This window comes from Bos indicus x Bos taurus, chromosome 3 (assembly GCF_003369695.1).
Source record: "Bos indicus x Bos taurus breed Angus x Brahman F1 hybrid chromosome 3, Bos_hybrid_MaternalHap_v2.0, whole genome shotgun sequence".
In the NCBI taxonomy this organism is placed as follows: Eukaryota; Metazoa; Chordata; class Mammalia; order Artiodactyla; family Bovidae; genus Bos; species Bos indicus x Bos taurus.
In genome coordinates this window covers 634,295-647,854 of record NC_040078.1, presented here as the reverse complement: position 1 = coordinate 647,854, position 13,560 = coordinate 634,295, and the positions used below count along the sequence as shown (strand labels likewise).

At 33.7% G+C, this 13,560-nt stretch overlaps 1 protein-coding gene across 8 annotated transcripts in view; it reads left to right on the top strand.

Moving 5' to 3' along the window:
- Nucleotides 1–13,560, top strand: part of DCAF6 (DDB1 and CUL4 associated factor 6) — a 183,571-nt gene that overhangs the window by 111,956 nt on the left and 58,055 nt on the right. For 3 of the 8 annotated variants that reach the window (XM_027526425.1, XM_027526387.1, XM_027526393.1), the window contains exons 11-12: nt 48–218; nt 7,785–7,844. The exons of 3 other annotated variants lie outside the window; for them this stretch is intronic. In XM_027526425.1, the coding sequence (XP_027382226.1) occupies nt 48–218; nt 7,785–7,844 (231 nt within the window). The remainder of the gene's footprint in view (nt 1–47; nt 219–7,784; nt 7,845–13,560) is intronic. 2 more of the 8 variants (XM_027526399.1, XM_027526408.1) reach the window with 1 other exon arrangement.

The window sequence follows — 13,560 nt, the reverse complement described above, 5'->3', positions numbered from 1 at the left end:
TCTGTTTTATTACTATCTTTTCATCTTTCTTTTCCTATCTGTATCAGAATTTCTAAGGGGGCCTGAGATAGCTTTGCTCCGTAAGCGCCTGCAACAACTGAGGCTTAAGAGGGCTGAGCAGCAGAGGCAGCAGGAGCTAGCTGCGCGTACCCAGCAACAGCCTTCCACTTCTGATCAGTCTTCTCATGAGGGCTCTTCACAGGACCCTCAGACTTCAGGTTATTAATATCAAGTGTCCTTAAGCAGCTGGTAGAGTTTTTTTGTTTGTTTGTTTTTAACCCTGCTGCTGTGTATAAGATGCTTCTCTTTTCCCCTTCCAAAGAAAGCTGATGTGCCTGAAGCTTTTCCCTTCATTTCTAGTGTATGGTGAAATTTATCATCATGTGTCTAGAAGGACAGATTGCCAACAGCACTTGCTAGCAAGGCAAATATAAAATAATCTCTTATTTTATTTGTAATTTTAGAGAAGGGCAAATATTTATTACTTCTACAGTTAATGAGCTACCCCATCTAATAATCTAGTGAATTTGGAGCCTGCATTGATATTTCTATTGGTATTTCCTGTATGTTAAAATGGTATCTGTGCTTATGGCTCCTAGCTCCTCCTCTTTTTTTTTTTTTTTGCTTTGAGAATTAACCAGTACTTCTGTTACCACATAAACATAGTAATGCTAGATTTTGGCCAATACTCTGCTTCTGTAATCATTTGAAAATTTTCAATATTTGCTTTCATAGTCCTCCTACGCATAATCAACTTTCTCATATGTGGGACAGGAAAAATACTCTGGTTTTATGTTCCTGTCCTTAATATATAAAACTCTGATAAGATAGTAATAATCTGTGCCACTCTCTTTTTCATTGAGTATTTTAGTGGCTCACTTTTTTTTAACAGCCAAAAAGCTTATGATGCTCAGTAAACATCGCTTGAAAGAATTAGTGAAAGACACAGCATAAAATAATTTGTCAACTTAATTCTTTCAAGAAAGATAATAAATACACATCCTATACTATAGTTACTATAGTAGGTGCTGTCATACTAATGAAATTTACTACTTTGACATACTTTATTTTGCCACTCTAAGGAGTGATGAGTTGGGAGTTAATTACTTTGAGAACTCTGACTAAATTACTTGGAATTAATCTGTATATTGTTAGAACTGGATACCTCTTCTTTATAAATAAGTATCTGTTTCCACTAAGTGCTGTGGTAACAAAAGCATATTATACAATACCATGGTGAAATAAAATAGATTTAAATAACTGCAATATAGATGTGATGTTTGGAACAAATTTTGGACCTGATTTTTAACTTGCTGTTATATAAATAGAATATCAGTGAAGCAAAGATATTTTTCTCTTTCTCATTTTTTTTTAACCATAGAGCAATTTTTCCCCATACATTAATAAGAAAGTTTGAATAGATTATAGTTGTAACATTTAGTATTAAGACATTTTGCTGTGATTTTGTGCTGTATAGCACAGGGCTTCCCTGTTGGCTCAGTGGTAAAGAACACAGCTGCCAATGCCAGAGACATGGGTTTGATCCCTGGGTCAGGAAAATCCCCTGGAGAGGGAAATGGCAGCCCACTCCAGTATTCTTGCCTGGGAAATCTCATGAACAGAGGAGCCTGGTGGGCTGCAGTCCATGGGGTTACAGAGTGGGAGGGACATGACTGAGCACACACACATGCTTAGCACAGGGGTTTTAAAAGTAAAAATATACAACATATAAAGCAATAAGGAAGAGAAAATGTCTCTACATATATAAATATTTTTAGAATAGTGAAATTTAGCGGATAACAAACCAAGTATTAGAGTGAAGTTGAGTATAAAACAAAACTGTCTCATTATTGGTAGAGAAATGTACACTGTGGACATTAGGAAAATATTGACATTGAGTCTTTATATCTAGTTCATCAATTTGAATTGAAGCCAGTTCTTTTTAGAATCAAAAAGCTTTAGGGTGGTTATATGTTTTTTGTGAAATAAGATGCTGTTTTCCCCACTCTTGGCATCATTCTTATTAAATAATAACTAGTTTGATAACCGGTACATACTGTGGTAATTTTTAAAAAACCAGTGTTGAGTTAGACACCTTGCCAGTTTTGAAGCTGAGAAACACATTAATCTTATTTTTTGTTATTGAACAACTTGCTTGGGTCCCTGAGGCTGCCACATGGACCAACATTAGAAGCCCTTGGTGCTGCTATTCAGTGTATGCTTGCTGTCTTCCCTTACAGTGTGAGATGGATTGTGTACATCTATGCCATATGCTTTTTGACATGGCATTCATATAAGACCACTAGTAACCTAACCTGTAACATGCCCTAGGTTCATTTGCTAGCGTTGCTTTTATCTTACTCTTTCTTCACATGTCAGGAACACTGGTAACTAAAAACTTTAAGAAGAGCTAATAATGTATTGTTAGTTTGTTACAAAGAATATCTTGTCCATTTAGTAAATCTTGAAAAGGAGGAAAGATGAGTTGACTTAATGTAAAATTCTTCATTTTGGAACATCCAAATTATAGAAATACAGAGTAGAAATTAAATTTATGAAATTCAGCAGGAAGATTGGTTGTATTTGAACAACAATTCATAAAACATTTTCCTACATTTCACAATGTATGAATATAATTTTGTGTGTGTATATAATGGGCATTAATTGATCCATTCACTCATACTAGATATTACTACTAAAATCATGAATATAGTTTGCAGAAAATTAGCATTCTATATTTTAACTTTTTAACAATAGAAGAATGCTCAGTTCTCATAAAACATTTTCCCATTATGTCTTGATATCCTCATAGTGTCAGCAAATGATGATACTATCAGTAAATTATATTTCTATCATCATCTCACCTGTTTAAGCCTTTTAGGTATAAGATATTCAAAGGAGACATTAATGTAATTTTGGAAACCAAGAAATTTTAACACATGCAGAATTTCTGAGTGACTACATTGTCTGGTAAATATTTTATTCTCTTTTCAAAGTATAGGACTCATGAGAATATTTTGTGACAGGCTAAGTGTTAGATGAAGCTACCTAATACTTAATTTCTGTAGGAAAATGGCATCAAACCCTCAAGCCATTTTATAGAGTCTACATTTTAATGGGATCAAATGAGAACATGTCTGATGCCAATATTTCTTGGCAATTGAAGACTAAAACACCATTCAAAGGCATCATACAGTAAAATGAGCTGTATAAGATAGATTGTAACATATGTTTTAAACAGTTCTCCAAGGCACCAAGCAGTATTTAAAATGAGCTGTATAAGATAGATGTTAATATACATTTTAAACAATTCTCCCCCTCCCATTTTTTCAGCTGTGAAATTAGAATTTCATGGGGAAGTTCTAATATAAAATACATAAATGACACTGTTGAGATTGAACATAAAGAAGAGTGTTGAGAAATGACAGCTTAATTCCTTGTCCCTCTTGCCACCCCCAAGCCACCTCTGCTCTCAGAAGCACAATTCAAAAACCACTGCTCTAAAACAATTTTTGACACCTGTAAATGATAATTATTCATAGCTAATTTCTAATACTTTTTCAAAATTAGTATATATTTCTATAAAATATTCACATTTTTAGTTTTAAAAAAGTGCACTTTTTTTAGACTTGTAGGAAGTACATCACAACTCGTTTCTAATCTTTCAGTGATTTTTTTTTTTTTTAATCATAAAGAGATGAATTTCCTTTCATCAGATCACTTGTCTAGGTGTTAGACTGGCTGAGTTCTTATTCCTGGCCTTATGAAAAATGACCTTGGGCAGGTCATTTGGCTGCTTTATGCCTCAGTTTCCCAATTATTGACTTATTTAGTTAGCGTGGCACAAGGATGGGATAGAGAACACTGTATAAAGTTTTTATACTCCAGAATAGAAAAGTACACATAATATTGGACTATCTTAATTATAGTAACTTTAACTTACTATTAATACCTAAAGATATCCTCATATTGTTGAGGATATCAACAAAGGTTGATAGTATTCAGGGTTTTGAATGAGCTGTATGTATGTTTTTCAGATGAATGCCATAAACAGCTGTGGCAGAGGCATTCAGCATATGGCTGATTTTAAACCCAACTCTTTTTTTCCATTTCAGGTCCCCTGAAGTCATGGGTTGCTGGCTCCTGCTCAGAGTGACAACACCCTGTGGAGTCTGCTGGTACTGGCCCAACCACCACAGAGCCCCACTGGAGCATGGAGCCAGCCTAGAGAGGGTGTCAGGTAGGAACTGTTTTTTCACTTTATGGCACGGTTTTGCCAATTGGAAAAGAAAAAAGTAATTTTTATACCCTGTAAAGGGTATGAAACATTGGTGAATATTTTAAAGGGCTTTTCAAAACTGAGCCATATTGGAAAAAATCAGCATTTACCCAGTCCTCTGAAAACAGTCTTCTGTACAACATCCAGTTCCCCACAGTGTCCATGATGTCAGTTACAGGTCGCACTTCTCAAGTGGATGCATTTGACCCACCATGTTAGTGTTTATAACATGAGCGTTTAGTAAATCAGATGTGATGTTGACTTAGTTCTGCAAGTACTTTTCAACGACTTTAAATGATAGGGTCCTAAGCAACACAGTGATGGGTAACTTAGAACTTTAAACATGGGACTGTGCTCCATGTTTTTCAGAACAGCTTCCTATCATCATTTTTCTTTTCTTTTTCTTTTAATTATTATTTTTCATTCAGCTCTATGTTTGAGAAAAACAAGCAAGTAATAACATTAGTTGACCCTTTCCTATGTGCTATTGAAGTAGTTTACATAGGTTATCTCATTAAATCCTCACAAGAACAGTATGTGGTAGATATCAAAATTATCCCCATTCTACAGATGGAGAAACTGAGACTACAGATGTTAAATAACTTGCCCATGATTACAATATTACTGAGTAGAAAAGCCAGATTTGAACCCAGGGAGTCTGACTAGAATCTTTGTTATTTAAATTATAATTCTTTATTTTTTCCTACAGAATTTGAATGTCAAGGGGCTAAAGAATTTTCTCAAAACTAGAACACGAAAAGTTTGGAGATATATAGTAATTAGGCATGAAACACCTTGGCTTAGACTGAAGGAGCTTTTGCTTAAAGTTTGTCTCTACTTTAAAAATAATAATAATTTAAGAGACTGGCAATAAGCTGACCAACTGTCCTACATTTTGTAATAAATTATCATGGGACCATATAGTCAAAATTTATTTTGTGATAGTGCTTTCTAGATGATATTTCACAGAGAGTATGCAAACTCTCTGTGAGTAGAGTATGCAAACACTGAAGCAATCAGCATTGAATTAATACTTATTTTTTAAAAATATTAGATATTCTGATGATTATTATATTAATATTGGAAGTATTTCTGTAAGTTAGAAGTTATAGGTATTATATTTATGAATATCTAGTGATACAGAAACATGTTACTTCAAATGTTTATGTAACAGGAAGATAATCCTTTCAAAAACAGTTGCGTAGTACCCCAAATTAAAAATAGAATGGAAGCAATGATCAAGAAGGATTTCTTCTTAAAAATTGGTCTTCAACATGTGAAGAAAGATTATTCCCCAGATACATATAACATCTGGACAGACTGTAAAACCCAGAAGGAAGACCTTTTAGTTTAACATTATCTTTCTGCCTTAACCTAAGCTTCATTAATTAAATACTTCAAGAGTTTGAAAATATACAATTCTTTGAGATGACAGCATTGTAGATCCTTTCTCAATGTGTTTTATTTAAAAACTTGCATAAGATGCACTTTATTTCATAAGATTTGTGCATTCCATAAGATTTGTGAAAAATTAAATATTTGAAAAAAGATTGCATGGAAGGTTGTTCTCAGGTTCTTAAGAAGAGTATAATAGAATGTATAACGATAAAAAATTTTTCGTAACAGGCTTTCTAGGAAGATTTTCCAATATTTATTTCACTGACTCACTTTTTTTGTTTTTCTTAAAGAATATAATTTTGTTTTTTTCCAAAGATCAACTCATCTACTCTTCATTGTATCTAACTCAGAAATTGATATTTGAGAAGTCTTATAAAAGAAAGTAAAGCATGACTAGATTAGGGAACCAATTAAATTACCATCATTCCATTTTCTTCTTTGTTTAGTACAGATTTGTTGGCGCTTCCCTGGTGGTTCAGAGGTAAAGAATGCCTGCCATTGCAGGAGATGTGGGTTTGATTCCTGGGTCAGAAAGATCCCCTGGAGAAGGAAATGGCAACCCACTCCACTATTCTTGCCTGGAGAATCCCATGGGCAGAGGAGCCTGGTGGACTACAGTCTATGGGATCACAAAAGAGTTGGACACAACTTAGTGACTAAACAACAGCAACAGATTTGTTGAGCTGAATATTCTAATGAAGCAGTGATAAGCATACTATTATTTAAATGATGATCATGCTTTATGAAAATCTAGTAGTATAAAAATTTATGACCAAACTGGTTACCTCAGAAGGTAGACAGTTTGAAATTGATACTAGTAGTCCTGGTAGCGGGGTTCAGTTTTCAGTGTACAAGCAGTCAAGTGGTATAAAATTGCTAAGAATCAAGGATATATTAGAAAACTTAGCTATTGAGTTATGGTCACTCATAAATCAAAATACTTACTGTTGGGAGAATAATGCTTCATTATAAAAAAGTGCAGAGTTTTTATGAACAACATTTGCTAAGAACTGGAGCATAGGCTGTTAGAAACTAGGACTTATTCTTACGTTTAGTGGAGAGCTATGTATGCTTGCTATCCACATTTTCTCTTTCCTGTAGCTCTACTAGGACACTGGAACCCCAGCCAGTAATAGTAGCCACCTCCTTCTGTTTCCTCATGCCTTTCTTAGTTACCAGATCCTAGAATGACCAGGAAGAAAGGAGAGTGTTAGACCTAAAAATATTGACTTGTCCTCTGTCATACAGCTAAGTTATTGTCAAAACCAGAGTTGGAATCAACACTGACTAATTCTAGACTGGTGCTTTTTCCATTTCATCATGCTGCCTTACTTTATACGAGTGTTTTTCAAACAGTAGAACCCATTTATTTATAAGACAAATTCTTTTACATAGAAACTCAGTGTATCCAAAGGGTAAAAATAAAACATTCTGTTTGAAGCCAAGGTAGAAAGCATGATGCCCAAAGTGTAAGCCTTTTCATTGCCTTTCTTTTCCTTTTCTCACCAGGCACCTAAAGAAACCAAAGGCTTCACAGTGCAGTTTTAATATTCACCACATACCATAGAGTTTTTAAAAGTTACTATGTTTCTGTAATGGTAATTACTTCATTAAATATTTCTCATAAACCATTTTCCTTGTCTTATGTCTTTGAGTTCCTTTTTCAACTCAAGATAACATCTAGCTAAGTGTAGTGAGCATCTCATTTCATGCTTTGAATCCTCCAGTCCAAAATAAAGCCATCTTAAGGAGCTGGAAAGAGGGTTTGAGAAAGACAAGGAGTCTTTCTTGTGGTGAGGGAGATACTCTGTTTCTGTTTTATCTACCTTGCACTTTGTGCCTGTGCTAAATGAATTTGATAAAAAGTATATGCATGGAAGTAGAAGAACATTTTCTCAACTCATTCTCAAAGTTGCTAAATGCTTGCCTGAAATAACATATCTTAAGCACACGGCCTTGCTTACTCACTGCTTGGGAAATACTCCACAGTACTTATTTCTATTCCCCACCATTATACATTTGTTTCTTAAGCTTAGAGATGATCATGACATTGCTGTGCAGTTTTCTGCTGCTTACTTTTAAGTTAAAAATCTCATTTTTGTTTCAGATTCTCCTTCTTCTGTGGTTAACAAACAGCTTGGATCCATGTCACTTGACGAGCAACAGGGTGCGTGCAACAGGAGATGCGCTATGCCCATCCATCCATAGTTTTATTGCAATGCATAAACCAAGCTCTCTCTCACTTTTTCATAGCATTTCATTGTGATCTATGGTCTAATAGTCAGTATTTTGTGGGCTAAATTATCTTAGGTGGTATTATGCCCAAAGGGCCTCCTTGGCCTATACAAATTATTTTCTGTGTAAGCTAATTTCTTTGAAATCTCTTCCTATAACAGTATTATATGTATATAAAAAAGATCCCTTTTTACAAATTCTAGCTGTCATAAAATTGTATAACTGGGTGTGAGGTTAGCATATTACCTAGTGGTTACTTTTGGAAAAGTTATTGGAGCATAAAAATGTTCTGTATTACTACGCTGTTGTCATAATACTTGGTTTTATGTCTCACTTGTCTGATGCTTGAACTCTAGGTAGCTTTAACTTTAAGAAATACGATTATCAATGCAGAGATAAGCTCCAAAGTCACCAGTCAGAAGGGAAAATAACTTCCACTTCCACTTGCCTTCTGAAGTAGGAGAGGTATACAGTCCACTTTGGAGCCTTGAGAAGAGGTTGATGAAGTAGATTTTACAAATATTTTTCAAAAATGTAAAAGTAACTTAGCCCTAAAGCCATAAGCTTTAGTTGGCTAAAAGTTTACATACGTAGGGTGACTCATTTGTCATTGAGGAAATGAAATACTGCTGAAGTACCTATTTAGTGTGAAATAGATCTAATTTTAACTGTCTTCTTGGAGAATTATTCAAAAACTAATTTTGAAACAAATCAGAAAACTCCTTCTGTACATCTGATCTTAAATTATTCTTTATAGACCTGAGATGGCAAATATTTGCTATAGGTCTTTTCTGTTCTTGAGAATGAATGAATTCATAAGTGAATTTGAGAACTAAGAAATTATGCGTGTTTTATCTTTATACATTAATTGTAGAGGTATTAACAGTAAAGAATGATTAAAGTGTAAAACACAATTATAATATTATATATAATATATTGTACTACTGTTTAGAACTGCTCTCTAATCAAATCTTTTTTTGGTAAGGCTATATGAATGTAAATACTATTGAAGAGTTTGTAGCCAAATTCATATTTTATTTAATCTTACAGAAAAATTTCCATAGAATTATGTTGAATATTATATTTATATTGTAATTACTTTATATATATTATGACATATGACAGAAGGAAATGAGAATAAAGGATAGCTCCCAGATTTTTGCCACCAATGCCTGGGTAAACTATTCCATTTACTAGGGTAAGCTAGTTTGGAGGCAGAAATCAGGAGTATTTTTTGGGCCATGTAAAGCATATTTGCCTTTCAGTTATGAGTGGAGATGTTATATAAAAGGTCAGATATTGAGTAGGCTTGGCAGAAGCTGCATGATGATAGACCATCATCAGTGTAACTCGGTAAGAAGTTCTCTGAGCAGAAATGTTCAAATGACAGCATATCCAAATGAATTAAGTCCTGAGGTTTTATATGCCTTTTTATTCAGCAGTACATCTTTTAATGTACGGGGGACTTCTACATTACAGGGTTTTATCACCTAGAGATAATGTCTACTATAAAAGTGAACTGAAACTCCCCACTGTTGTCTTTCTCACCTGGACTAATACAGTAACCTCTTAACTGGTCTTCTCACATCCTATCAGTCTGCATCTGTTATCTCCAGGCGGAGTAAACTTTTAAAAATGTAAATCTAAGCATATTGTTATTCACTTGCCTAAAACTTTTAAACTGTTTGCCCTTGCTGCCTGCCAAGTCTGCTGCCAAGTCGCCCCAGTCATGTCTGACTCTATGCGACCCTATAGACGGCAGCCCACCAGGCTTTCCCGTCCCTGGGATTCTCCAGGCAAGAACACTGGAGTGGGTTGCCATTTCCTTCTCCCTTAAGGCAATCTAAATCCATGCCTTGGCTTGCAGAGCCCTGCACTCCTGGCCCTTTCTCTCACTCACTCAGCTCTTGACAATTTGGCCTTCTTTCAGTTTTTCTAACAACACTCTAAGCTCATTTCCCTCTTAAATTTCTTGTGAATGCTATTGTCTCTACCAAAATGTTTTTGTCTTCAGCAACTTCTACTCATCAAAACTCACTTAGATACTACTTTTCCAAAAGTAGTATGACATTCTAATCAGAAGTAGTTCTCCTCTCTTTATCTCTTTGTGACCTGCTATCCTTCATCACATTTGTCAAAATTTATAATCATACCTTTATTTAAGGGATTGTTTAATACCTGTCTTTCTCTGTATTCTCTGAATGTTTTCATTCACTATAGTATATTCAGTGCCTAACACCATATCTGTTTTCAAAACAGTAGATATTTTGTTGAATGAATGAATAAAACAATTGTTTAAGCAGTGAGATGCCCTAGAAATTATTCTAGCTTGGGAGAAACATGACCAGATTTATGTATTGGATCATTTTGGCAGCTTTATAGATGGTTGATTGGAAGGGAGTAAAATTGAAAATAGCAAGACCATGTAAAAGGTCACATGACCTATTGCAGTAGGTCAAGTGAGAGATGATGAGTGGATGAGTAATTCGATCTTAAAGTATAGCAGTTGGAAATCAGAAGAATGGACAGGGTTTTTTTTTTTTTTTTTTTTAAATATTTAAGAGCTAGAATTGATGGGACTTTGAGAAAGATTAGTTTTTAAAAACAAGAGAATGATACCCAGGTGTCTCAATGGGGCAATAGATAGTAATACTGTCAACTAAGATAGGGACTTCAGGAGAAACTGCCAGTTACAGGGGAAAAAAGATACATGAGATTTTCTTGATACGTTTAGTCTGAATTACCTTTGAACATCAGATGGAGAAATATCATAGTTTCTGGAAGTCACCAGAGAAGTCTGAGGTGGAGATAAAAATAGGAATTGTCAACTTAACAGATAACAGTTGAAATGGTGAGAGTGGATGAAATGGTCTTAGGAAGAGAGGATTAAGTGAAAAGAGGAAAGTCTATACTACAAAGAGCAAGCAGAGAAAAGGACCTGGCTGAGGAGACAGAAAAAGAGTGATCTGAGAAATAGGGCAGAAAGAATGCTGTATCCAAAGTCATGGGAAAAGTAAAGTTCAGGGAGGAACTCATCAGTAAGTGCATTGTGACGTAAGGCTGTCAGATATAAAAAGGACTGAGAAATTTTCTTGAATTTGGCAGTGCTTTGGCACTGCAGTTATTTTGTGGAGGCAGAAGCCAGATAGTAGTGGTTGGAGGAGAAAGATTTTTTTCTTAAAGTGGAGACATTGTCATGTAGATGACTCTTTCAGTAAGCTTTTCATTACAAATGAAAAGACAGAGAAAAGGTAATGTCTGGGAGGGAGTAATAATTTCAAAACTGAGTATGTTTACAAAGTAAAGAATCTTTGTAGAAGAGTATGTATAGGGAATAATTGATGTCCTCAGATAAGCTATTTTAATCTTTGACTAGACCTCTGTTCTCCATTTTACCTTGTAGAATGGAAAAATTAGTACATTAAATAAGTTTTTTCCTGAATATATAATAATTATCTTAAGCATATTTAAAATTTCTTTTTTCTTTTAAAGAGACACTAATACATTTTTTAATTGATAATTCAGTTTTATAGTTACCTGACAGTGTTCATCTTCCAGATGTCCAGGTGCTTTTACATGTTGCTTAATTTAATTTCCCATAGAGTTCATAGATTTTCTTTATTTTGATTCAGGATTACCAGGATAAAAATGTTACTAATAAAAAAATTTTAATAGTAATTGACATGTGTCACTGCAAAGATTTATTTTCTTTCACGAATTATATGTACATTATTGAACTGATTGATTCTGATCAGTGTTTTCATGTATTTATTTTGAATTTTTTAAAAAAGCTTAGTCTAATATATTTAGTTTAAACCTTAAGACCATAAATGCAGCTACCTGGTTGCCTAAGTAGTTTTTGTTTTATTAAAATGTTTTTTAAAGAAATAGGTGTACAGCATATATGTTGTTTTTCTCCTGTTGTGAAATACTTTGCTGTAAAACTTACAGCTATGTGTACACACATTGACAACCCTTCTGTGCTAATTAGAAACTATTTAAATAAGCACAGTTACATTTGTCCTGCATTTAGTTTGAATAATATATTCTAATAAGTAGTTTTGATTTTCCTTTTATTTATATCTCTTTCATACTTACTATAAGGGGAAAAAGCCTCTTCTGACATGTACTGCTCTTGCCTTTTAATAAAACTAGCAATTTTTTCCTGTTAAAAATATTTAGGCCAGAAATTCCCCCCTCTTTTAGTAACAGTAACAACAATAACAAAAGAAATGTATAATCTTAACATTTAACTTTTCAGAGGGTATAAGGAAATAATTTTGCCTGAAATTACGGCCATGACTGTAGTAAGTTGCTTTATATTCATTACAGTGATAATCATTAAGTGGAAGTTGATAATGCCATTAAGTCTGAGACTTATACCTGTAGGCAATTATGCATGTGTCAGACACTCATTTTCTATTCTAGATTTAAAGAAATGAAAATGGTAATTTGGGACATTAGAAACATAAATACTAATTATCCATTATTTTAATAAGCAGACTTCTTTTGACATTAATGAAAGGTTTACTTACAGAAAGAGACTTGTGGATGGTCAGAAACCACTGAAACAGATTTTACTAATTCTACTAGGGTAGATTGGGAATGGAAAAACTGAATGTGTCTTGTTAAGTATTATTCCCTTAAGATTATATACTGTCACCAAGTTGAAAGTTTATTTTAATAATGTCATTTTGACAATATTACATCAAGTGATATTTTAAATGACATTAAATGTACTTTGACAACTAATTTTTGTTAAATATCTAATGATTAAAGTCTGCTGTATTAGTTGGGAAATTAAGTTCAGTATTCACACTGGAAAATATCTGTGTATACTGTATTTAAATTCTAGAAGAAAAAAGTTAATGAAATCATATTTCATTTAGATTTTTTTTTCGTATTCTCTAAAACTAGTTATCACTTAGTTGCTTAGAATGAAATAGGTCATCTCCTTTTCCCCAACTACTCAGTTTAGGTTCTAACAATTAGTGATATATTTCATTTTTTGGAAGTTGGGGAAAAGGAGATGAGATAATTCATTTGCCTGTACTCACTTGTTCCACCTGTTGCTACCCAAGTCAATGTCTACATTTTTAGTTAAATTGTTTTCTAATTCAGAATTGTCTATGATAAAAATAGCTCTCATTGAATTTTAAGTATATAAGTGGCACTGTGTTAAGAATTTTGTATCTATTATCCCATTTGTTGCAGTTTAATGAGGTAATATGATCCTCATTTTACTGATGAAGAAGCCAAGACTCCAAGAGATATGTAAAGACAAGTGAAATAAGTAGTAGAGTCATATCTGTGTATCTGTTTCATTAATTCAACTCATATTAAATGCCTGTTACCTTGTGGCAAATACTAGGCCTGGTACCAGGATGCACGAATAATAAAGCTAATGCTCCCTGTGCTTGGAACATAGAGTTAATTAATAATAGTAGTAGTAATAATAGAGTTATTAACCATAATAATAACATAGACACTTATATTGCATTTTTTGTGTATGTCAAACATTACTTTGAGCAATTTTTATATGTTTATTTACTTAATCCTCTTCACAGTCTTATACAGCAGGTATCATTATTATCCCCATTTTCAGATAAGGAAACTGAGGTAAAGAGAGGTTAAGAAACTTGTCTAAA